Source organism: Rattus rattus, chromosome 18 (genome assembly GCF_011064425.1).
Source record: "Rattus rattus isolate New Zealand chromosome 18, Rrattus_CSIRO_v1, whole genome shotgun sequence".
Taxonomy (NCBI): Eukaryota; Metazoa; Chordata; class Mammalia; order Rodentia; family Muridae; genus Rattus; species Rattus rattus.
Window position 1 is genome coordinate 3,800,024 of NC_046171.1, and position 27,802 is coordinate 3,827,825.

The 27,802-nt window shown below is 42.5% G+C and overlaps 1 protein-coding gene across 1 annotated transcript in view; it reads right to left on the minus strand.

Annotated features, from left to right (window-relative positions):
- Zfand3 (zinc finger AN1-type containing 3) overlaps positions 1 to 27,802 on the minus strand; it is a 191,290-nt gene that overhangs the window by 135,694 nt on the left and 27,794 nt on the right. The window contains exon 2 of the mRNA XM_032888523.1: positions 1,962 to 2,002. Coding sequence (XP_032744414.1) covers positions 1,962 to 2,002 — 41 coding nt within the window. The remainder of the gene's footprint in view (positions 1 to 1,961; positions 2,003 to 27,802) is intronic.

Consider the following 27,802-nt stretch of genomic DNA (forward strand, 5'->3'; position numbering starts at 1 on the left):
ACACACAGCAGACATAAGGTCAGTAACAGAATGACTACAAGCCAAGGAACATCAGAGAGTAGCAAAACCAGATGGATGATCAGTTTCTGCGGTTCTGCTGGTATCCTGAGTTAGGCTTCAGTCTCCAGAACTGAGAAAAGAAACACTGTTTAAAGCGAAGTGTGAAGGCAACACTCTAACAGTAATACAGTTAAGATGGCACAGATTATAAAACACCGACAGTAATCCTTAAAGTACAAGAAAACTCAGAAGGGCACTTGCCTACACGAGTGTGTGAGGCCCTGGTTCCACCCCCCCCCCCAAGCACCCTAAATAAGTCCTTGCCAGGCAAGCATGCTGACTTGCTCGCTCGAGTTTATTAAAAAAAATAAGAAGCCACACACAAAGGGGGTACAACCTTTTAAGCCCAGCACTGTGGAGACAGAGACAGGAGGATTTCTGAATTGGTAAGTTTCAAGTCTCAGTCCAAAAAAAAAAAACCAAGCTAGATGACTCCTGAGGAACACCACCCATGACTCCCACTGCCTCAGAACGTCCTACTACCACAGGCACGGAAAGGAAGAGAATGAAACTAACTTTTAAAGGGTGGAATTTCATTATTACTTTAAGATTTAAGAGATGTTTTAACTGCACTTCAATTGGTCAACTAACAATTAGTACAATAATCATTAATGTTTTTAATAGACTCCGCTGAGCCCCTTCCTGACTGTAACAGACACACCTCAATATAAGACTTACACAGCCTTCTAAGTAAAAAATTTGCATCCTTAGAATTACCCCATACACAACCCCCCACCCTTGACTTTGCCTCTTCAAATCTAACGACTACAAAAAGAATGCACTGTTCTAGTCAACTCTCAAGGGCTTGTCCTAATCACTCTCAGAGCATTTACTAAAATGAACTTAGAATTATAAATTTTCTATGTCCTTTTGACATGTATGTATATCTCCTCTTACAACTTCCAAGTATCTCTCTCAATAGCCTGAAAACCACGTGTTCAAGTGTAATCAATTACCACGCCTACCTCCCGGACTCTGCCTTGGTTCAGCCCCAGCTCATACGCAGCGGTGGCACACTTTGTGGTCCACTTCATCTCTGCGGGTCTACAGAACCTTTGCTTTGTCAACTGTCCCCACACTCCTGACCTGTTCCTTTAGAGAAGAACTGTGCAGTCTGTGCTTCCGCTCAGCATGTTATACACACGGCCTGTCCTTACAGTGCATCACTAACAGCGGAACACTCTACACTGTCCAGCTTTGCTTACCTTTGACAGATTGAATTAAAAAGAGAAACTAAACATATCTAATCAGTAAGGTGAGCTGACGTACAGAGAAGGTTGCTGGAGAAACTTGTTTTTTAAACAATTAAATTGAGGACTTTAAGTTCCAGAAGAAGTCATAATTCAAGGAATGTGTGGGATGGTCAAAGTCCTGGGCAAGCACGATGTGCCAGTCCTAAGTTTACAAATGATGGCTCTACAGTCCAAAAAGACGAAGTGACTTACCCCAGATGGTTCAAGGAGGGATCTGACTGGAAGGGGCTAACTCAGCTGACTCCTTTCCTGACTCCAACATGAAAACATTCTTCCTGTGGCATTCTCATTGGTAAAGCAACACTTACCATTAATCATTTAAATCAAAATCAGAGATTAGTATACATGACCCTACTAAACCAGACATGTGTTTTTATAATTCCTCTGTACCCCAATAGCTTAGCAAATTGGATTTGGTGCAAGTGCACATGAAATTTCATTTCCTCGGAGAGCGAGTTCAGCAATCTTAAGCAAATCTATGAAGCGCCCAGTGGAGAGAATCTGCTATCAACACAAAGACAACAAAGCCCCATGCAAAATCCAAAGGAGAGCCAAATAATTTAATCTTAAAATAACCAAAAAGAAAAAATAAATAAATAAATTGTTGGGGGGGGAACAGAAAACACCCAAACCCTTTTCTGCACTTACCAGCAAAGCATTTGGAACAGAGATTCATAGTCTTGCTGGACCTGGGGCAAAAAAAAAAGAAAAAAAGAAAAAAGAAAAGAAAGAAAAGAAAGAAAGAAGAGCTAAAAATTCTGTATCACTCTAATCAAAACAAAAAAGTAAATGCAAAGAACCTGCTGGCCAGACGACTGCTCTAATAAACTAAGGACAAGTCTGGCCGGCTGTCCACCCCACCCCAACAAAACGAAAGCAAACGGAACTAAAGTAAAGTGCATGGGTTTATTTTCACCTTTGCATGAGCCAATGTTTTGTTTTGTTGTTTTGTTTTGTTTTGTTTTGTTTTGTTTTGTTCTGTTTTGTTTGCTGAGGTAAGCGCTGGGGAGCAGGAGGACTAGGGGTGCTGCAGTGGCCCAGGAGCCACCGTCTGTCTCACAGGAGGCCCAGGGACTCTGTGAAGAGTAGAGGGGCTGCCCCGGGCTTCTGCTTTCCCTGTCACTGTGACAGCTGTTGTCTCCGCCTTCCTCTCACTACAGCTGTGTTTCGTGTCCTGGTCAGATCATGACCTTGGTGTAAAATCCTTCCTTCAGCTGCTCTCAATCACACTCTTTCCTCATTATTTCCTCTGTTGCTAACAGCTGTAGATCACTGACGAGGATGGCGTGTAACATACATTACCTTTCTAATCACTCCAGGCTCCCTAAGACAGGCATTCCCTTATCACTTATTTCACTTTTTAAAAAATTCACATTTGTGTCTTTGTAACCAGGAAACCCTCTACAATGGGGCTACAGATGATGAATATTAAGGAAATGCTGCCCCATCTCCTCCAAGGTATTCTAAAACTGAGGGTCCTGAGTAGCCCAGCTCACACTCTCATCCCCATTTGACCTGTGAACAGCTTTCCCAGGATCCACAGCTCGACAACTGCCCCGTCTGAGCACACTCTAAAGCCATCCTCCTCCTTCACAGCACAGCCTCTGGCAGCACCCAGTCGGGGCTACAGCCCCACCACCTATCAGCCAGGTCAAACTCTCTACGCTCGACTCACCACGCTCCAAGCCAGCGTATCCTTAGAGCTCCTCTCACAGCCTCTCACAGTCCTGCTCTCCAGTGCGCAAGCTGGCATAGTTGCAGCTTCCTCCTAGGCAACTCTCCTCCCAACATCTAAGCCTCTGGCCAGAGGTGCCCCAACAAACAGGACAAACCAACTTTCTTCTGTCCTTTTTACTAAATTTTATAATTTAGGCCTCAGATCTGAGTGTGGTGAAACACAGCAATCATCTCACCACTTATGAAAAGGAAGGTGACGTAGGGGGATGGCAATTTTGATGATAATCTGCTTCATAGCAAGACTCTGTCCTATCACAACAACAACCACAACTTAAAAAGAAGAGGAAGGGGGGCCTCCCACCGGAAGTTCTCTTACTATCTATACCAAAGATTACAAAACAGCAAACAAATGATCCTCACCTAACTCCAAAGTCTCATCTCTTCAGCATGAAAAATAAGGACTTCTGCTCTCCACAAGGCAGAAGAATACACACCAATACCAGCCCAGCACATCACAGCTCAAAAGAATGATCCCACAACTAGAGATCTGGTCTGTGGAGGTCAAGTCTGCTGTCTGATAAAGTACAGCAAACGCTGGCCTCCGCCTCCACAGGACGAGCCTACCAGCCATCCCTGTTAGTTGAGACTGAGGCAACTTCTCCCCAGAAGGCAGGTCCCTGCCTGGGGTTTGTTCTCTCTCCTTCACGCAGTATCCAAAGAGCCAGCTGCCCCAGGTCTATGGCAGACATGGAAGCCTGCAGAGGGCTAGCAGCACCCAGCTCCATGTGCACAAGTTTTAGAATCTTGCTTCACAGAGCTCAAACAGGGGAGGGGTGGACAGAGTGGCACTGTTGCCCTTAGTCTCCTTCATCTCTCTTCAGATAGCTCATTCAATGTGCCCAATCAGAGCCCGCGCTGACCCCCAGAGTTGGCTGACCCTCTTTGGCCACCTTTATAAACAGCAACACTTCTTCCAGCTGCTCACATCCAAACCTCAGGTGGCAGCTCTAATGCCCTCTTCCCTGCTGCTCCCTGGGTGACAGTCAGCAAGACCAGCTCCACTCGCAACTGTACTTTACTTGTTTCAAAGCGCTGTCCCTCAACCGCTCTGGCCACCACTAATTCTTGCCACTCTAGGTGACTTGTCATTGCCTCCTGCCTCCTTACAATGATTTTCCAGCCAGCAACTGGGGCCATCTTTTTAAAACAAGTAGGTTATGCTAATTTTCTTAATGTCACTCAACCATCTGCCACAGCCATTAGTATAAGCTTTCTGACAGCTGCAGTCCTTGGTGGTCTGGCTCCGCCTACCTCCTTACCTGCTATTTTCACTTCCACTCACCATGCTATAACCACACTGGGGTTCTGGTCCCAGAATGCACCTTTCCCAAACTGTTCCCTGTGTCACTGTGAAGTGGTCAGTCACTCAGATCCTATCTAGTTCAGACCTCTCAGTAGTTTTACAGTAACTACTTCAGTTTCATTTCTTTTCTCTCACAACTTATCAAAGTGTATCTCAGCATATGTCTTTTTGCCTTTGTTTGTTTTGAGACGGGGAGCATGAAGCCCAGGCTGGCCTCAAACATGCCATATAACTAAGATAACCTTAAAGTCCTGATCACCCTTCTAACTTCCCAAATGCTTTCATGAGCGCCTTAATGGCCCATGGCCCGCATCTGGTTGTTGCTGATCTTTTACCATTAGGACGCTAACTGCCATAAAAGTAGCAATTCTCCTGGTCACTTTGTTTGTTTTGTATTTTATTCATTTCACCAGTATGTATGCCACACACACCATGGAATGAGTCTGGAGGTCAGAAAACAATTTACAGGAGGAAATTTGTAACGAGACAGAGGTTTAAAGCCATGTTAGTTAACATTGTTACTGTTTTGATAAAATTATGTAATGTTCTTCACTGGTTTTATAAATATATAGTTTCTTATACAAAATTGTTGAGGGGAGCAAATATGTAAGTAAAAGCTAAAGACAGCTTCTAATTCTACCTTACATGTCATTCTGCTAACACTGAATACGACTGCTTCTTTGGGGGCGGGAGGGACATTTAGTGCATTTAACACTAAGTCATGTGATATGTTCATACTATGGGTCCGCACTTTCCAATATAGCATACCTCATTAAAAAGCCCGTCAACACTGCTATTTCCATTTTCCACATCTACCTACTCTTTCTGGCTCACTTCTCTTGCTGCTCTGCAATGCTGTCCTAGGCAGCAACACAGCACATGCCCAATCCGCTCTATTTCCACACTAGATTTAGCTGCACTTTTACTGCATGCGTTATCTTTTCCCAGTTACCTTTCTATTATAAATACTGCAGCAGTGGACATTTTTAGACATAAATCTCTAATAATGAGTCTGTGTCCAAATGATTCTTTAAAATTGATGTTTCTGAAAATATACTAGATAAAAAGTGTGAATTTGGTATGTACTGTAAAGTTACTTTCTGGATAAGGTTTATATAACTTTCAGTATATTCTCAACAACACTGAGTATTTTTATTTTCAAAATCTTTGCTTTATGGAAAAATTATCATCTTGCTAATGATGTGTTTTCCTCTGGCTAAAAACAAATACAATTTTAATGATATTTATTTGAGATGAATTTTTGAAGAGATTAATTTTTTTGGACATTAATTTTTCAACAATGGGAAAAATCTCAAAATGAAGGTAAAACTGCTCTCTGGTTCTCCCAAGGCCCAGCCCAACTCCAGCCATCACCTCCACCAATACCAGAGTGGGGGAAGTGCCATGACTCAAAGGAACGCAGGCAGGTGAAGAAGTTGATTATTGGTCATGTGAACTTTGAAATTAGAGAACAGGGGCATTGCTGTTTTTTATATTCAAGATGTATGTATGGGAGCAGGGGTTCGTGCATGTGCATTATGTGTGTTTACATGTGCATCCCGAGGCACTGTGCATTCATATGTCCATGTGGGTGGGGTAATGTGCGTGTGTGTGCATGCAGACGCCAGAGGCTGAAGATGTCTACCTTCCTCGATCGCTCCACCTGTATTTTACTGAGGTAGGGTAAATCTGCTCCCCGGTTCCCAGTTCAGTACTGAGAACACTGAACCTGGGGCTTCATGACACAGTCTAGCTGCTCTTGCCCCAGGATTTCTGTATGTTTCTTAAGAGCTAGACTTTCAGGCAAGCTGCCCAGCCTTTCTGTGCTTTCTGGGGCCTAAACTCCAATCTACAAGCTTGCATGGGCAGCCCTTATCTACTCCGCCATCTCCCTAGGCCCAAGTGATAAGTTAAAAACAGGGGTGATGGTACACATCTCACACATCTCTAACCAGCCCTGAGGTGGAGGGAGACAGATTCCAGAGACTCTAGCTAAAGCAATGAGCTCCAAGGAGACCCTGTCTCAGAAGTTAAAGTGGAGGATATAGGAGAAGTGTATGCATCTCCCATAGAGAACCTGAGTTCCCAGCACCCAGTTGTAGGCACCCAACACCTTCTTCTGATCACAGACACCAAACATAGACAAGGTACAAAGACAGACAAAACACTCATACACATAAAATTAAATCTTAAAAAGAAATAAGGCGGACAATGGTAGATGACATTCAGTATCAACCAACATCAGCCTCTATACCCATGACCGCAGCCTCTGTACATCACGCCCAAGAGCAGACGCCCTAACAGAAACCAGACAGCAGCTTTGGTCTGGTGGCTTGAACTAGTGGACACACAACCTACACTCAACCACACCACGCTGACTACGCAGAGGACCAAAGAGCACAGTTTCCATAGAAGATTCTGTGCCACTTGCTGGCCACCTAAGAGTTAAAAATGCTTTTATTGGTAGTAATAAAAGAAGACAGAGAAAGAAATTTGAGAGACTACTTTGAAAAGACTACTTCGACAAGACTGGAAAACAAAATGAAAAAAGAAAGAAAAAGAAAGTGTCCACTTCACAATTTCTGATGATGGCCATTCAGCTGAAAAGATTTTGTTTAGAAATACCACACTATTTTTGGTATGTGGCTGTTTATTCAAAAAAATTTCTTGTGTAGCCCTGGGCCTCCCGGAACTCCCTCTCTAGACCATGCTGGCCTCGAACTCCGAGATCCACCGGTCTCTGCCTCCCAAGGGCTGGGATCAAAGACGGACACCACCACGCTCACGTTAGAAACATCCCACTATTTGTTAGCAGGCAGAACTACGGTACGGAAGGACCCTTCTCAGCAAGATGTGCAGTTCACTGGATCACAAGGAGCTCAGAGAGATGAACAAGGAGGCCAAGGAGGTTTGACTGTGGAAGAGGCTGTGAGAACAGGGAGACTGTTGTGGAGATGATGGGCCGGAGGCAGTGAGGAGAAGGTGGTGATGGCACCTGCAGCTGTAGTGGTAGGTGACACCTACAGGACTTGAGTCAATATGGAGACCCTGGCATGAATACCAACCAAGGTGGAGGACAGGATATGGAAGCACAGGAGAAAATGCCTACAATGAAGCAGGAAATGGCGCCATCATGGTACTTAGTGGACATAGGATTTTAGAAATGGATGAAAGTTTTGTTCAAACAGTGTTCCTGTGGCGGGGACAGTAGGGAAGCCTTGAACTCAGAGGTTCTTAGGACAGACAGAGCTGTCAGCAAAGCAGCAGCTTCCTTCACCCAGCGTCTGGGGAGCACTGCAGAAACGGCACCTACGAAGAGCAGCCCCTGCAGCTCCCAAAGGACCCTTCCCGGCTGGGCGCTCCCACAACCCTCCAAGCATGCAGCTTCAGGCTGTCACTGCAGTGCAACATCAGGTGATGGCACTCTTCACAGCTCCTGTCTGCTGTAGCTTCATCTTTTTGTTTCTCCTTTAGCTACAATAATCGTGCATGCATGTAACTGTGGTCTTAATAGCAGGACTGAAACACTAACTCGTAAAGAAAACCTCAAAGCTTGGCCTGGCACCTTTAACCCTAGCACTCGGAAGGCAGAAGCAGGTGGATCTCTGAGTTCAAGGCCAGCAGAGAGTTCCAGGGTAGCCAGGGCTACATGGAGGAGAACTGTCTCAAAAAAACAAAAAAACAAACCAAAAAACAGAAACAGTAATTCATTGTTGGGAAATTAAAATATTTTCTAATTAACCTGAATTCTAGAACTCTATGTTTTTTTACGAAGGGCACTCTTTGTGACCAAAATGTACATATATGCCAATGCTAAGCGCTCCCCGAAAATGTTGTAGTGTAAATACAGTAATAAGAAAGTCCACCCCTTATGTATTTCCCCAGCAGCTGCTCTTCTTCGTGGTCATCAATAAAGGGCAACCCTAGAAAAGGGAAGAATAAACACACCAAGCTCTTCCGGGATTTTTCTGGACTAGAAATGGGTCTAAAACCAAAAATATCTAGATTCTACAAAGAGACTTATTCTGGTTTTGTTTTTGTTTAATCTGTTCAGTTTTGGTTTGATTCCTTGAGACAAAACTTACTGTATAGTGCAAGCTGGCCTCAAATTTGCAGCGCTCCTGCCTCAGCCTCAGAAGTGCTGCCGGGAACCAAACTTGCTAGGGTTTCTTTTGTACAGCACCGGGCAGGCACTGACTAATCACAGCTCCTGGATCAATCCTTTAACACCCAGACATGAAAAGGGAGAGGAGGAAGGGATATGGAGAGAGACAGTGCAGTGGCACAACTTCAGTTACCTCAGACATGAAGTTGGTTGGTTGGTTGGTTGGTTGAATGAACGAACGAACGAACGAACAAATGAACGAACGAACGAACAAACGAACGAACGAACGAACGAACGAACGAACGAACGAACAAGCAAGCAAGCAAGCAAGCTTGTTACTAATCTGCCCACCACCTACAACAACACAGTTATTGCCAGGCTAAATTCCTACCACAGCAGACAGGAAGCAGGGAACAGCTCTACTAACTCACCAGTCCAGCTCACTCAGGCAAGTTAGAGAAAAGCCAGTTAAAATACAGGGCATGCTGGCTACAGTACAGCTGAGGCTCTCAACAGCTGCCCAGCCGCCACCGAGCTGCCGCACTCAAATCATTCAGTGGATGGAAATGACCCGTCTGTTAACCGCAGGGATTAGCTCTAAGATGCAGCAATGCTAATCCCGCTCACTTTAAAGACTGATTCACATTAAGATGACTACGGGATAAATCACTAAAATCCTAGGAAGATGATGCACAGCAAAGCAAATGATCAAGAGTACAGAGCCACCATGAGACGCACAGAAACTTTCCCGACCCCTCTACTATGAAGCTGACACTAAGCATTTACAGAGCACCAACAGCAAAGGGGCCTGACAGACAACTGGAGAGAGGACTGGAGAGGAAGGAGATTTCCCATGTAGCCAGCAGGAAGCACGGCATGAGCACACCTCAAATCCCAGCACTTGAAAGGAAAACACAGAGGCCAGCCAGATCTATATAGCCTTGTCCCAAAAAATAAATAAAACTTTTAAAATGGCCAGCAGGTGCATTAAAAAAATTAAGTGCCAGGCTAATACAGATCCATCTCCTCACACCTCCTAGCTGAATGTTACTGAAGGCATCAGAAGACAATGGAAACGGAAGTGGAACCCTGGACACTTGGTGGAAATGTCAATTAATGCAGTCCAAGGTGTTAACCATGGTACATGTGTAAAGGAATACAGCTGCTAATAATCTTGCTGTGGCCACATTACAATGTATACAATGTATTATCAAAACATCAAGTCATAAATTGGTCAAATTAAACCATTTCTAATAATTTAAATTTTTATTTTAAAATCAAAAAAGTATATCTCCAGATTGCTTCCCAAATTATCTTTAAACTCCTCTCCTAACAGGAGCCACACTGAATGGAATACATGCGCCTGTGCTGTGTGCCTGTCAGCAGTGCGAGAGATGAGCCCACCGCCATCTTGAGGTAGAATGTGCTGAAGGCATCAGTTACCACTCATAGTACTAAACCCTCCTTCAAAGGTGTGAGGGTGCTGGGGCACTCAAACGGTGAGTCGTCCGAGGAGGCTAACTGCCAGTGAAAGGAACGTTAAAGTCTCAGCAGATGAAGCCAACCACAGCAGCCATGCCTCTCTGCTAACTAAACACGTAAGCGATAAGGTACGGTTATGCCCTGTGTAAAAGTCAGTCAGGTGACAGACACGTCCAACAAAGGTCTGGGGCATCACTGAAGGACACAAAGATCACATACATTCACATTTGTCCTGAGGCAGCCGAGTTATACTTAGGATTCCATGTGTTAACACATTTTTTCAATTACCTAACAGTCTCATCATGAATTTGAATGAGAGACTTCTGCCGTGCCTTTCCCATACCGGCGCACACCAATCCACTGTAAACCACAAGGGCAAAGTGACTAATTCCATATTAATTGCAAACATTATTGACACAACACATTCTCACGTTGCAGGCTTAGGTGTGACATTCCAAGATTCTGCCCATAATTAATCAGCACTAGGCTGTGCGGTCTCAGAGATGCAGAGAAATGGGCAATGTTATCACAGCGTTAAACACACTGTAAACCAAAAGGGGGACACCAATTTGGTTTGTCATTAACTGGTCATTAAATAAGAGATTATTATTTACTGTCAAGAAAGCTGGGTTTTCTGAGCAGGTTCTGTGGATTTCTCTCTGGTTTTCTGAATCTGATACTGTCTTCAAAAGCAGCCTCTAAAGCCGCTTCCCTCCACACTTTCACATATGGCTGCCACAGTTAACTCCTCTCTGAACCTAACAGTGCAAGGGACAAAGCAGCAAATCTAGGAGTTATCTGAGAGGGAATCAGAAAACAGGTACCGTGGTTGACATTCTTGCTTTCAAAATTATAGCCCTGCCACATCTGTCCTCTAATGTGACCTCTACATTCCAGAGAGGAAGACAAGAGGGGGGCACTTGTCTACCATCTATCTTCCCTTTCTCCCCCATCTTTTTCTCTATGACCTGAAGAGGCTTCTTATGGTACAGAAAATTCCTTCTCTAATTTTTATTCCCAAAGTCCTCGAGATTACACAATCTAGAAAGAACTGTTTCCTCCCAAAATGCTAGAGTCCCTAGCAACCAGCCACATTCCCCACCCCACCTATCCTCCTCTGAAACACAGCCTTCGTCAGCTGACTTTCTACACCAATATCTGCATGTTTCGACAATTTCTGCCGGGGCTCTCAACTGCTCTATAAAACATCCAGCAGTTTATTTTCCGGTATTTCCCTAACTTTCATGGCTTTGGCCCTAAGTTCCAAAGTAGCTTCATACACAATTGCGTTCATGGAGAATATTTATCAAGAAACCTAAGGAAAAGAATTCAGTATCTTCTTAAGCTTGCAGTATAGGAAGGTATCTTGAAATTACATTTATTGAGCAGTGTGTGCCTACAGAGACAGGAGTCAACCTGCAGGAGTTGCTCCTCTCCTCACACTGTGTGGGTTCTAGCAATCAGTACGGTTGTCACGCTTTTCAGCTGAGCCACCTCACAGGTCCAGGAAGCTTTCGTAAGGAATCCTACACTGCCCCAGTGAATAATTATTTTAAGCAATGGATACAAGTAGATAAGACATTACTGAAATAAGATACCATATGGTCTGAAATAAGATACCATATGGTCAGGAGTTTTACCATGTACATTATGTACCAAACAAATACAAACCAAAATTTATACCATCATAATGCAGTCCTGAACGCCTTATTTGCTCAAACTCTGCTACGTGAATAAGGAAATTACCTTGCATTATATTCACACTCATTTAAAATACTAACGTACTAATGTGGGCTGGAGAGATGGCTCAGTGGTTAAGAGCGCTGACTGCTCTTCCAGAGGTCCTGAGTTCAAATCCCAGCAACCACTTGGTGGCTCACAGCCATCTGTAATGAGATCTGACGTCCTCTTCTGTTGTGTCTGAAGACAGCTACCGTGTACTTATATAATAAATAAATAAACCTTTTTTTAAAAATGTACTAATGTACAAATGCAATAAAATATTTTTAAAAATATATTATTTTATGATGTCATACTTCCACTTTTTTCATTCAACCACTAAAGCTTTTGTTAATTAAGTCTATTATTAAAAACTTGAGAATCACACAACACAATTAACCAGACCCAAAGTCTACACATCTCAATGAACTTTTAAACAGAACAGACATTCTGAAGCTATAAATCTTCTCACTGGATTTTACATTTTCACTATCAAATGTATATGCATCTATCCACAATCAAGAACAAAAAATCCAGGACACTCAAAATTAGATGTAACTGACATTATATTATGACTCATGCTCATTACCTACATTCAGTCTTTCTTCGTTTAGAGGTAATTTGGAGGTTAATTGCTTTATTTTCAACATGTTACACTGTACCCACATGTACACTGTTTACATATACAGTGGCTAGGTTCAAGGATTCAGTTCTTTTCCCGTGATTGTGTGACCTTGCTTAGTATTATATATTCTAACCCATCCACTTTCATGCAAACTCTGGCTGCATTTTTCTTTAGAGCTCGATGGCATTTCATGAAATAGGCACACAAGCACACAAATATTCACGCGCCTCAAATGTTCACTATGCACTCATCTGTTGATGGACGGGTAGGCTGATCCCCGTTCTCTACTACAGTGAATACAACAGTAAGCATGGCTTTAAATGAACGAGGTCAGTTTGTATGCATAGCTTTAAATACTCTATGACCTTACCTTAATACTAAGTATCTCACAAGAAAAGAAAAAAGAAACTGCTTACAGAGATCCGACATAGCAAGGGAGCCAAGACCAAAGTGAGGGCCAAGTAGCCAACCTCGCTGACAAGAGAAGCAGTCAGGGAATGTGCTACAGGGAAGGGCTTCGGAAGTTAGCACCACATGTAAAGCTTTGGCAGGGGGTGAGAAGGGGCTGTAAAGGACTTTCCTGCAGGACAGCATTATGGAATCCCTGCTAACTTCCTAAGTGTGACAAACAAGACTGTGGTTACTGTCCTGTGGTTGGATACTCACACCGTAGAAGAGTATCTAGAGAGCTATAAAGAGGCAGATTCGCCTTAAAAGACAAGTGTGGGTGGTAAATGTTAATCAGTGGGCCGTCCATGAACAAAGTCCACAGAAGTTCCTTATACAAACTTATCCCGATCTCTGTGGTGCTGGAGAAGGCTGCACCTCAACAACTACAAAATAAAAGAGCCCATAAGCCACATTATACAACAGCCTGTCTGTCCATGAGCGGGTAAGGGACAGAGTATATGCTACCTTACCAGAGAATGAAGCACTAATTACCAATAAGCAGCTCTGGGGGGATGGACACCCACTGTAAAGTGGGTGAACCTCAAAACATTCTGCTCAGAGCAGCCAGCCAGTCTCAAGACTATGCTGTGTCACAACTCTATGTGGACGGAAAGGCAGTCAACACAACAAATCAAGTAAGAGGCCTGGGGTGTGGGCCACAGAGACATGGGCCACACAGAGTCAATAGGCCTGAAGGAACTTCCCAGAGTAATAGAAAAGTCCTGAATTTTACTAAAATCGTGGGCATGGAACTTTCTAAATTAGTAAAACTCACTCAACTGTACAGCAGCAAGTGGCTTTCATGGCATGTATTTTACAGTCAATAAAGCTGTTAAACTGGAATTGGAACAAATCTATGATTTGAACAGAGACACCATGATGATCTGAAAAGTGAGTGCATTCAATTAACTGCTGGGACTGACTGGAAAGACAAGTTAAGGGGGCTAACCTATAAAACTAAGGTGAGGGGGGTTGGGGATTTAGCTCAGTGGTAGAGCGCTTGCCTAGCAAGCACAAGGCCCTGGGTTCAGTCCCCAGCTCCGAAGGAAAAAAACAAAACAAAACAAAACAAAAAACAAAACTAAGGTGAGTTACACTTCTCACCTTAAGTAAAAATGAAAATTTCAATATAATTTCATTTGAAAAGCATTAACCACAATTACTTCCACATTTCAAAATCTAATTTTATATTCCAAAATAAGTCTTCTTTATTAAAAGATAAACAAAAAGGTAAACAACCCAATTAAATACTGAACAACAGGCACTGACAAACATTTCTACAAAAGAAGACACGTACACAGCCAAAAGGCAAAGAGCACATAAAGACGCTGGATGTTCTGGGCGGCGGTGGCGGTGGCGGTGGCGGTGGCGGTGGCGGTGGCGATGGCGGTGGCGGTGACAGTGCACACCTTTAATTCCAGAACTCTGGAGGCAGAGGCAGGCAGATCTCTGAGTTCATGACCAGCCTGGTCTAGAGTGTGAATTCCAGAGCAGCCAAGGCTACACAGGGAAACCATGTTGGGGGCAGGGGGAGGAGGGAGGTGTCATCAGCAAGCCAGAAGCAAAATACAAATCCAAGCAACATTGAAACAAACTTCACACCAATAATACGAAGTGAAAAGCTGACACTCCAAAGTAGAAATAAGTGTTGGCCAGGTGTGGAGACACACTCAAAGCCCTGTACACCGTTAGTGGACTCACATGGTGCAGCCACTGGGAGAAATATGGTGGCTCCTTGAGAATTCTGTTCACATGTCTAATAAAAGGCATGAGAACATGTGTCACGTTAATGCTGGTGTGGGCATATGAGCAGCAGCACTACCGACATACCCAGAGAGCAAAAGAACCAAATGTCCAACAGCTGAGAAATAAGCAAAACCCGGAGAAACGGCTCAGTTAGACCACTGGATCCAGAGGGCCATTCCTCCGACAGCACGCAACCCGCTATCACCCCAGCGCCGGGGACCTGAAGCCGCTTTCGGATCTCTGTGGACAACAGGCACAAATATGGTGCACACACATGCATGCAGGCAAAACACCCAGAAAATAAACTTTAAATCTATAGCCATATGAGTAGTATTTAAGATACACACAAAATATTAAGTAACAGAGCAATGAAACATATTATAGCTTAATAAACCTTAAAAAACATTAGCGAAGTAAAAACCATGAGCTGGTTAACAGTCTGGTAACAGCACTTGGCCTAACAGTGACCCCAGCAGTGCAAACAGTGAAGTTTCACCTCTTTAACTGATTTCATCCAACTAAGTCACACAAGCAGAAGGCAGACTGTGGTCCTGGGATAAAGGGAGGGCCAAAGAGGGGAAGAGCCCACTCACTCTTTATAAAGTGATAAAAATGTGTAGAACAAGGCAAAACAGAAACAAAAACCCCTGTCCTAAACAACACTGCATTGTTTTTAAATAGTTAAAAGGATATATTTTATACTGTTATATCACAAGTTTATAACATTTTTATCCAACATAAACCTAATTATTTTTTCTATTTCCTTTGTCTTTTAAAAAAGTATTTACATATTTTTTGGAAGAATGCCATGGTGTACATGAGGAAGGGTGAGGTCAGACGATAACTTCGAAGAGTCAGCTGTCCCTTCTACCAAACAGGTGCCGGGGATCAAACTCAGGTCGCCAGGCTTGGCAGCGAGCACCTTGAATCTGGGGACCCGTGCCACAGAACAGACTGCGCATGTGCCACGACACTGACATTTACCGAGCACTTGCCACCTTGTTACAAGGAAAAGAGCTCTGCGAGCTCCGGTTAGTGCTCAGGTCTGTGCAGACAAAGCAGTGAAGCAGTCAGAGGTAGGGCTGGGGCTCAGGTCTCAGTATTTTTCAAGATTGACTCAAACACAGAAAGGGAATAAATTAAACCGCTCCTATTAATACCTTTACAGAAATACAACTCTTATGAACAAGCTACCTAGAAAGAAGGTACAGGATCAGGAAATGGCATACAGCATTACTGTCCTCCACACAAACACTGTTAACTTCCTGTTCTCATTACCACTTCCCGAGAACCAAAAGATCTGAGATAACTGGCACCACTCATTTCCAAGTCAATCAGGAAAAGCGAGAGGAGGAGGAGAGCGCCACTGCACAGAAGCACCCGGGAAAGGAGTCGTCTGTTATTCTAATTACAAGCCGAAGGTCCGCAAGACACATATGCAAACTATGACTGGTACTCAAGAAATAAAAAAAGGACAAACAAACCCAATGAAATGGCATCTGACGCACAGGCGCTCCGTGTTTATAATACAGGTACGTCAGATGACGCACCTTTCAGGGCATAACAAACCAACATATGCTTGAGTGTTGCATTAGCTCATGGTGTCCAGTATCACACTGACCTACTCTACACTTGAACAGCTAGCTTTCTACGAGTCAAGACCAGCTGCCCATGTGCATAAAACACAAACACAATTAAATCATGAACTCTAAAAACATGGAGGATGACGCCTGACAAACCAGAATGAAATAGATTCCAATAAACAAACTGAACACGGAAATTGTTAGGATTTGAACTATGTGGCGGGCTCTGTGACTATCGTTAGCCAGGACAGCGGCCACTAAGTGGGCTACTGTGAAGGACCCATCTCTTCATCACTGATGTCATTTTACTTTTAGAGAGGAAGACTCTGCCGCGTCCTTCCCTGGGGCATTACAGGACTCTCACTGTGTCATATCAATCCCTTTAAATTCCAGTTTTCATTTCACATGGAGAAAATGTTCATCCAGGCAGCCACTATTATTACTTCCGAGCAATTGGAAAATCCCAGAATCCCCATTTCCACTGGGCTGAGACTTTCCAATATGCCTAATAATGATACTTTATGACCTAGAAGTTCCAATGAATTGGTAGTAAGAAAACATTGATCTGCTTCAGTGGCACTGTAATTGGAATGGTGATTAAATGCATCATGTTAAATTTACCCTGGGCCCTTTCCAATGTGGCAAATATAAAATGAGCTCTCAGTATCAGCAGAGCCTAAACTACCCTCTTCCTTTCTAAACTGATATTCCTCCTGCATGTCAAAGGTGATCTGTGTGAGTGTCCCCATGAATAATTAGGTGGCATACATAACATGACAAACTAACTATACAGACCCACAGAGGCTTCCACAGAATGAACACTACCCAACATACTATGCTGTATTTAGCAACCCGGGACAGCCTTGTGTGTGTCAGAGCAGTGCATTTGCACCACTATAGTTAATGGTCTGTCAGCATTTCCATTATAAAGCAATTTTCAAGGGTTTATTGCTCTGCTGAAGAATTTGCTCTGAGCTAAAATCTGGCATTCCAGAAAAGCAAAAACTGTAGCCTATAGCTGTTTACTCCCTTCCAAGTAGGCCAAGTCGGTTGGTTTTTGCCTTTTTTTTTTTTTTTAGTTAATCTAGTTCTTTATTTTAGAATTTCCTCATAGAGCCCTATGGGAATATCTACAAAACAAAACTGCACACCTCACAAAGGGGCTATTGTCTGGTAATAGCTTGTAGCTACGGACAAGGTACAGAGCATAGATCCCAATTCATGTATAGAAAGCAAATTTTTTAAGTAACTATTTCTGATGAGCTGCAAATTTTAAAAAGCTCTTATCCATCCTTTCAGTTAGGTTTAATCATTAACAACTTACAAATACAAGTGCTCAGATTAAAAGCGTGCTATGACTATCTGAACAGAGATTTTAAACCAACAAAAACCAACAGATTACTTAAACATCTCAACCATAAAGCGTCCTTTCTCCTTCCCATTCAAGAACCATACCACACTTGGCCTAGGGTGCAAGATGCTTCCGCAAGTCCATCTCTGGCTACTAGTTAAAGGCATTAAAGGCTGTGGTAAAACTGAGGGAGCAAGAAAGAGTAGTAAAACTGGAAGGGAGGCTATTAAAAAAAAAAACTAGAATATTTGGAAACTAGATGATCAGCCCCTGGATGACACAGTTCACAGAGACAAGCTGTGGCAATCTAACACTCTGGTGCATTCATGTGATAAACTACTAGTTTTATTTTTGGAAACCTTCCTGCTAGTCTAAAAGCTTGCCAAACTATCTTATGATCAAACAAAGAAAAAAAAATCACCTATTCCAGTATTTTAGTTTCCGGCTAGTGAACCCAACAGGAAAACATAAATATTTATATATTTCAAATTACAGTGTTTCTCAGTTACATACCCAATCCTAATACCACTCCACCTACTGCATACAAGACTTGTAAGCTAAGCAGTTTTCTACAGAGCTGAGGATGTGCTGGGTCTCAGTGCTTGTCCAGCAAGCTCAAGGCTCCTGGTGTGCTCCTCAGCACCTATAGAAAACTCTCCCAGCTCTATACACTTTCACATGCGGAGATCCTCTACGTCTAGGAGTGGCCGATCCAAGCAACCAGCAAGCGCTTCTGTTGGGCACGGTGGCTCATGTCTCTAATTCCACTCTCAGAACAGCGCTGAGGCAGGAAAACCACTCGAGGTTCAAGGACAGTTTGGGTTACAAAGTGAGACCCAGGATAGTCTGAGCCACAATGTCTTTAAAAAAGTAAAACATAGCCAAAATACAAAAACAAAAATCAAAGCCATTTTGTGGAGCCCAATGCAGATTTATTCCTGATGAAGCAAATACAATTTGCTACGCTTTGCCAACTTCCCAACTTGCCACTAGCTGAAATTATTCAAACTATTTTCAAAGTAACAAAAGTAAATGGCTCAGTGGTTAGAGCGCTGACTGCTCTTCCAGAGTCCTGAGTTCAGTTCCCAGCAACCACATGGTGGCTCACAACCATCTGTAATGGGATCCCATGCCCTCATCTGGTGTGTCTGAGGACAGCTACAGTGTACTCACACACATAAAATAAATACATCTTTAAAAAAAAAAAGTAAGTAACAGTCAGAACAGTGTCTATACAGATTAAAATGCATTCCTGATCACATGTACTGCAAAGATGGCCATGAAAGTACCAGGCAGAGAGAAGGAGGAGCTAATAACAAACTGGATAGAGCTGGAATTGGCAGGGGGGAGGGAAGGTGTTAAGAAGGTTCTTGCTAAAGGTCCTGTGTTCAATCACCAAACAGCAAACATAAACAAATAGAAACCCTTATAATCTCCCTTCATATGCTGCTTTAACAATCGTCTTCCTAATAAATACTTTATAGTTGAATTCCACATGAACCCCACCTTTACCTTTGATGAACACTAACAACTTACAAACACAAATGCTCAGGTTAAGCACATGTGCTCAATCTGGAGAGACGGCTCAGCAGTTCAGAGCACCGGCTGCTCTTCCAGAGAAGCCAGGTTCCATTCCCAGCACCTACCACAACCAACTAACTTCAGTCCCAGGAGATCCACTGTGGGCACCAGACACGCCTGCTGAACAGACATACGTGGAAGTCAAGTACCCATATGCATGATAAAAACACGTATTTTTAAAGCAGATAAAGAGAACAGCAAACAAACCAGAAATATAATCGGGTAGCCCTCAACTGCCGTAAGCACTCCTCATCCCTTGTTTAATTCATGGACTCAGAGGTACAGGTAAAGAAGTTACTGTAAATTCTGTCAAAGGCCCCAGAGTCAGCAGGTCTTCCAGGGCTAAGTGGAGACCTGTGAATCCTTGTAGCTGACTGAAACCTAAAGTTAGGCTGAACTGGCTCTTCAGGCAGACTTGACTACTTCAACCAGCCTCACTACTTTCATTCAGAAAGCTGAGTCTCTAAGAGGCCTGACTAAAACACACAGGGAGTTAGTTATTGATTGCTTCGTCGATGTTCAGAAGACAAACAGCCTCACGGATGATTAAAATAACAGCCTCTCATGTCTCAGCCATTTGCCAACCAAATATCCCTCACTGTCTCAGGAAGCACTTTTCCATAAGTCACAAGTAAGAAACCATTTAATATCTGCTTTTAGTAAAGAAGGCTTGGTCACAATGAAAGAAAACAGAGTAAGTCACAGAAAGTGGGGTGGCTCCCAGTTCTCAACTTCGACCTCTAGGGAAGACCAGAATGGCATATCCTGCAATAAAAGGATATAAATCAAATGTATGACTCATCCCAACCCTGACTGATACCCACCCAGACTCTGCCTGATAAAAGCAACCGTTTCTTGTAGCTCCCCCCATGGGACACATTCTATTCTAAAATGAAGCCCTAGCTTGACGATATAGACCTGTGACACTGATGATCAGAAACTATTCTATTCCTAATGCATCCTCCCCTGCAGCCAAATTAAAGGCTTCACAAATACTACACTCGTAGAACATGAAACACTGCCAGGAACAGAACCCCTCTGATGAGCACTGGCCAGCAAGGTAACAATCTGGCTAGTACAAGGGCCAGTAAGGCTGTATGCAAATTACCTGTTCCCAACAAAACACTGGTACTTTACCACAAATGGGAAGAGACTATAGAAACATCATAATTCTGCTGACAGAGCTAAATAAATGTAAAAGGCAACTAAATTGTGACCATTTCAATATTATCTATTATGTGAAATTATAAATTTTACATTTAATTTCAACATAAAAGGAAGTGTACCTAACTATCACTCGTTACATTACATTCCTCCAAGGCTTTCTTGAAAATGAAATTTCTTCTTCTGCAACCCTACCCAAGACAATGATTTATAAATGGTAATTTATAATCTCAGGAGTAAAAGTAAAAAGGTAATTTTCCAGTTCATAGTACAAACCACATAAATCAAAATATTACATACAAGTATGATAGCCAGGTGCGGTGCACAGCCAAACACCGACACTCCGGAAAGCAGATGTAGGAGCTATGCAAATCCAAGGCCAGCATAGGCTAAATCCCCAAAACCCAGTCTCTTAAAAAAGAAAAGCATAGTAAGAAATCTCCACATATCTACAGAAAGATATACAACAGCCTTTCTGCTTCACTGACATATAACTAAACAATGAAATGCTAAGTGGAAGAGTTCTTGCTTGCAAGAATGGGGTTCTGATCCCTAGACCCAAACAGAACCAAGCACATGCAATCCCAGTCAGAAGTCCAAGATCATCCCTAGCTATGCACTGAGTCCGAGGCCAGCCTGAGGTCCATGAGACCCATCTCAAATATCAGTAATAAAATAAATGGCCATAAAAGAAGCCTGGAAACCACAGGAACCAATGAAAAGACTGAGATGACCTGAACCACAAACAGTAATGGAAACCATCCATTCTACTTACAATTGTATCAGAGCATATATGCTAGCACAGAATAAGCTTTAAAATGTATCATGAGACGTTCAAGAACACTTACATCAAAGCACAGACCAGCTAGCTTTGTAACTGTTCACTGCAGCATGATGCAGTATCACAGAACAGTGGCTGAGGCAATTTGACATGCTTTTTTTAAAAAGCAAAGTTTAATCAGTATTTACTATCTAATATAAATATGCACAGCAGACATAAATGGAAATAAGGTAAAAAAAATTATATATTTTTAATTTTCAAAAAAAGCTCAAGGTAACGCTAACAACATAAGACATTGGTAAAATACATTTTGTTAAAATTAGAGACTAAATAAACCAACTTCAGGAAGAAGTTGCAATGTATACATGATGTGTGAAATATATCCTTATATTCCTATAAAACAGTAAGAAGACTTCAATCCCACTTTGAAGTATACAGAAGCCATGACTGGTTCTTCACAATCGTGGGCATGGATATAGTCACAAGACGGTGGGAACCAGGTCTACATCATCAGACACTGAAGAACGTGAGTTCAAATCACTGTCAGGCTGGGGTGTGGTTTTACTGCAGAGCACTTGTCTAACGTGAGCAACAGCCTGGGTTCACTCCCTACCACTGCAAGTAAAGCAAAAATCCCACCAGCACTGGAACACACCTCTACCAAAACGACCACAGCATCCTGGAGCACCTCTACCAAAACAACCACAGCATCCTGGAGCACCTCTACCAAAACAACCACAGCATCCTGGACCACACCTCTACCAAAACAACCAAACTTCAAAGGACTGAAAGCAAATGCTGGCAAAGCTATGCCCTAGAGTATCAATATACTAGAGTATCAATATACTAAGAGTATCAATAGGAGAGTGAGCTGATGCTGCCACAGTGAAGAAGCTAAACACATACACAGTGGAGACACTCACCAACTCATTCACAAAAACAAGTGAACCAAGAGACACGCAGACCAACCTCCACTGCAGCATAACCCCTACCAAAGGCTGGAGAGCCAATGCTCAGCCACGAGAGAGCATGTAAGCCGCCCCATCGTCACAATATGCGATACCTAGACCACCAAACAGCAGACAAGCTTTCCTGAGACGGTGCTAAACCCAAGAAAGTCAACAGAAGCAATGACAGTTGAGGCACGCGTTTACAGTCTGTAATGCTAAATATGTGGTTAAGACCGAAAGGGTGGTTAGTTATGGAGAGGGTTTGAGCAAAAAGGGCAAAAGATTGAGTGACAGAAATATTCTTTACCCTGACTTGTATTTAGATGGTTGTACTGACACTGATACGAAACAGAATCATGAAGTTGAGAATGTAACATAGTATACTTTAGAAACCACATATAAACTTAGGAGGATGAGTCTATCAACACTATGTAAACCAATTTAAAATGTAAACTTATAAGATTATAAATAAAAGTTAAAATTAAGACTACAAAGTCTATCAATCTTATAATAAAAAAGATCATAATTTAAAGCTCCATGGAAAGAAAAGTTCAGGTGACTTCAGGGGCTTTAGTGGCAATTTCTAAAAATAATACAGCAACCCAATCACATACAAGGCAAAGAGCAGAAAGGAAGCAACCCATCTGAGAAGCCCAGAGTAACCTTGATGCCACACCCTACAGGGCATCGTCACAAGAATAAAAAGAAGGTCCCAGACGAGTTTCACACATGGACATGGCTGCAAAGAAAAAAATTGAAAAGCAAATGGACTAAAAAGACAACAGCCAATGAGGTAGGGTTTATTCTGATAATCCAAAAGGGGTCTAGCCTTCAAGCATTAATTTAAGAGACCATATATTAACTTATAAAGGAACAAAAGATCTTCCAAATCACCAGGCACAAGAAATCACATTATGCAGGGGGAAAAGCAAACCTCACACTTAGTAACAAAAGCTGAGAACTACTACAAGTAACAAACAAAGCCAGCATAAGCATTATCATGACATCTATATGTTTTCAACACTTACAAGGCAGCAGAGTCAAAGCAAAGAAAGAACCAAGGAGAAAGCACACTTAGAAAAGACGAACTAATTCAAAAAGTATGTGGATAAGCAAGCGGGAAACAAAACAAAACCCGCATAAGCAGCATTAACAGTGAACTGGGGGCTAGAGATGGCTCAGCCGTCAAGAGCACTGGATGCCCTCCCAGAGGTCTCGAGTTCAAGTCCCAACACCTATAATGGCAGCTCTGGCCCAGGAGATCTAACACCATTTTGACCTCCAAGGGCACCAGGAGTATACATTGTGCACAGACACACATCTGGGCAAAACATCCATACTCATTTAAGAAAAAAAAAATTTCTGAATTTTTAAGTGAACTGAGAAATGTTGTTAAAGACGGCATGCAAAGGTCCGCTGCTCCGACTTTCATGCATTTGCTAACTTTAAAGCATCACTGGCAATCAGTGCAAGTGTGATGACAGTAATGACAGTGGGCTAGCGAAACGTGTCCGTTTTTAAAAAGATATGGCTAGGATTCACTGCGGTATATTTGTTGGGTTCAAATGAAACTGAATCTAATACAAGTTAGTAACAGCTGGAGCTCCATCTGGATACGGGAGTAATCAAAGTGCTATTTTAATTCTCTGTGCATGGTTCTATAATAAAAGGTTAAAATATCAATAGATGAGAAAACAAGTCACACATTTAGAGAAAATACTTGCAAGAGATGTACCTCTAAAGAACTTATTAAAAATACACAAACACTTATAACTCAACAAAATACATGCTGATTAAAAATGAACAAAAGACCTAAACAAACATCAAAGAATCACATAACGCTGCCTAGTGTGTGTAAGGCTCTAGGTTCAATCCCCAGCACAGGACGGCTTCGCATAGCAAATAAGCATGTGAGAAGATGCTCAACGTCTTATCTAATTAAAACAATGAGACACCTCCACACTTTATCAACATGACTGAAACCCAAAACTCGGAAACACTACGGGACGCAGGGAAGGATGTGGGGCAACAGGCTCACTCCCCCACTCCCGGAGACTGTCTTGACAATGTCTCAGAAAACTGAACATGACCATAGAAGCCAGCAAACATGCTCCCTGCTATTTACCCAAGCGAACTCAAAGATTATGCCAAAACCAATACCTGGCACACCGATATTTGCAACAGTTTTATTCCTAGCTGACAAGTCCTAGGCCCAACCAAAATGACCAGCAGCAATAAGGGGTGAACTGGACCATTGCAATGGACTATCATACCAGTTACTGCTAAGACAGAGAGAGGGACAGACAGGCAGGCAGATGAGTAAATGACTCAAGTTATGAAAGACATGGAAAAGCCCTATATGCTTACATGAGCAGAAGAAGCCAATGTGAAGAGACTACACGGAGACCTTTCCAAACATGTGACATACTAGAAAGACACAAACCCTAAAGAGAGAGCACAAAGATCAGTCACTGCCAGGGCTCACATGAGAAGGAAGACAGACAGTCAACACAGGATTCACAGGGCAGTGAACTACTTCATATAACTTAAGAGACATGTTACCATCCGTCCAAACCCAACCCTGCCTCTGGCTGGCCTAAGCAGAGACAGAGGGGCAATCACATGTGACTGCCGGCATTAGCAGTGACTGACACTCACACAGCTCTTTCCTTTAAAGCCACACAATCTCAGCCTTCTTCCCTGGCTGACTGTCTTTCATGAGGTATCCACACACAACAGCCAGAGACCCAGTACTTATCGAAGCACAGAGCATGCAACAATCATGATCCAGAACTATGTGCGGCTTTAAAAAACACTAAGTATATCTCTCATGAAAAAAATGCAATGTGCAGACCATTGCGGAAATAAGTCCTGAATAAATTATTTCTGGCAATGTTTTCTCAAGTTTTAGTAGACTTCTTCTTTAAAGTTTAAATCCAGAAGTTGGTCAGGTCAGGATGTATTCCACTCAATCCTCCTGTTCCACTCTGGAGCCCATCAAAATCTCCCTGAGCGTCCTAGCAAGAGGTGGGTGGCCTAAGATTAGGACATTCCTCTTCAGTTCCAGAACTAAGTCTCTTAGGATCAAAGCCCCTGCTGCAGCATCCTTGCCGACACCTGCCAGCACAGCAGAAGCAGAGAAAGACCTGGGCTCCGACCACTGTCTACAGGACGGTCTACGCCTGCGGCTGGGATGTAGTTCTGAAAGGGGAAACCTCAGTAACTGACAGCTACAGAGTGTTTGTTGCTGGGGTTTGTTTTTTTTTAATTAAATCCTTTAATGGTTTGGGTTTTGGATTTTTGGGGTTTTTTGGTTTTTTGTCTTTTGGTCCATTTACTATCCTTTGAAAACTGAGAATGGAGAAAACATTTTAATTTAGTAAATGCTTTATTGACCTAGCTCAGCTGAACAAAAAATAACCCGTATCTCACAACCTCTAAAAGCTTGTAAACTTTTTAAAGCTAAGTTCACAAAGCATTACACAAAAAGATGTTGCTTTTAATCTTAAGATACAGAGCGGTGGTCAGCCTAATGGCCTGCCTCCACACAGAGCTAGCTCCCTCAAAAGCTTCAAACCAACATCTCCACGCTTTCTTAACAGAAACAGAAGATTTTGTTCAAAATAATTAAATGTCAAATACATCTGGTTGCAAGTGTTGTTTAATATTTAATACCCAAACACATGTTCTGAAGGACCTAAAAGAACAAGATGGTGTTTCACCGGTAATAAACTACCATCTGTGTTTAAAAAAAAACTAGTGATCCAATTATTTAATATAATTTTAAGGGCTGGAGAGATGGCTCAGCAGTTAAGAGCACTGACTGCTCTTCCAGAGGTTCTGAGTTCGATTCCCAGCAACCACATGGTGGCTCACAACCATCTGTAATGGGGTCCGATGTTCTGGTGTGTCTGAAGAGAGTGACAGTGTACTCGCATACATAAAATAAATAAATAAATCTTAAAATATATATATATTAAAATATTTATTAATGACAAGAAAACCAAAGACTTGGGCACATATTTCTGTGTTTTGGCAACAATTAATCCATTTTGTTTGGCTGTGGAATGTGCTGCTACAGAACACACATAAGAACACTACAGTAATAACCAGCGAGGCCAGAGCTAAGCCTCAGCAACAGAGCCCTCGCCCACATGCATGACGCTGTAGCCGGATGCATGCAAATGTACACACGGCACTAAAGAATCCTCCCCAGGAAGCAATGCTCCCAAAGAAGAAAGTGGCAGCACCTGTCAATTGTCAGGATAAACAAAACCATCACTGATGAAGTAAATTTTCAAAATCATCTTTAAAATGTACATATATGTTTGTGTGTGTATTATGTATTGTTGTCCATGTGTATAGAATTCTCCGGCCTTCCTTGTACTTGCATGGAGGTTTGCATAAATTTATAAAACATTAATATCTAAAAATTTTTCTAGAACTTCCCAAAACACTGCTACCAGTTTGAAGCCAGGTACTCAGAATGAGCTATGAAGACATTTTATGTTCAAAGGACAAGAGTCACCATTCTCTTTTCCATCTTTCGGACGCTGGCTTCTCAAACCCTCCCTTTGTCCCAGTAACTGTGTCCACACAGCAACGGTGGTCTATTCTCAAAGCCCCCGTGTGTAGAATGAGATGGTAAGTACAAACCTTCATTAAGCCCTAACGGAAACTGTACCATTCCACCCAAAAACAGGACAAACAGAATGCAACAAACACCTGTTTGCAGTAGACGACCCTGCCTGAACCCTGAGAGGACACAACAACTGTGTCAGTGGAACACACGTCCCTGGAAGAATGTAAAGTGTCGGGGTTGGGATTTAGCTCAGTGGTAGAGCGCTTGCCTAGCAAGCGCAAGGCCCTGGGTTCGGTCCCCAGCTCCGAAAAAAAGAAAAAAGAAAAAAGAAAAAAAAAAAAAGAATGTAAAGTTGTAAAGTGTCTCCTACAGCTGTCAGCTACAAACCTGAAGTTACAATCACAAATGAGCCCATTTACAGTGATTATGTATGAATTAGGGCTGTTTGCCTTCTATTAGCAAAATACCAATTTATTGACCAAACACTAAAGGCTAGCACGTGGAAAGAATGTTATTTGCACTAACTGCTCAGTTCCAATTTACTGAAGCTAAAACCCTACAGCTTATTCGTTTAAAAACAAAACAAAACACTTAAGTGCCACCATTTGGTCAAGTGTATTAAAGTGTCAAAAAACAAAAGAATGTTAAAGTGTGTGTGCACACGTGTGTGTGTGTGTGTGTGTGTGTGTGTGTGTGCATGCGTGTGTGTGCACTTAATCAGCTCTAACCTGGAAATAATCCAGAAGCCCTTTGATAGCCAAAGAGTGAACCATCTGTAGTAAATTCTGGCAATAAAAACTTTGCAGCAATAAGGATAAACTGTTAACATGTATACAATTTAGACTAACCACCAAGACAGAAGCCAGACAAAATAGAACGCATGTGAGTTTATTGAACATTCGACAGCAAGCACACTTCATCTATGCACTGAACTAAGGGAGAGTATGGCTGTTCTGGAGACACATGAAAACAGTGGCTCGGGAGATAGCAAATGGCTTCTGAAGACTGGTAACAGTCTCTGTCCCTAAGTCATGTCAACTTCAGTCAGACCAAACAACTAGCTGTGCAACGTGCTGTATGTGCCTGCACATCCATGACATACCACACTTCAGTAAAAAGGCTCACAAAAAGAACTCCCACTTCCAGATGCTAAATCCTAAGATTACTTAAAAGCTAAGGTTAATATGCTCCTTTTGGACCAACTTGTCCTACAGATAACAAGGAAACTATGGACAGATATAAGAACTACCTAAAGGAACTGAACAACAACCAAAAACAGAGGGGAACTATAGTGGAATTACCCCCAAGAACATAAAGGAGCAAGACGGAG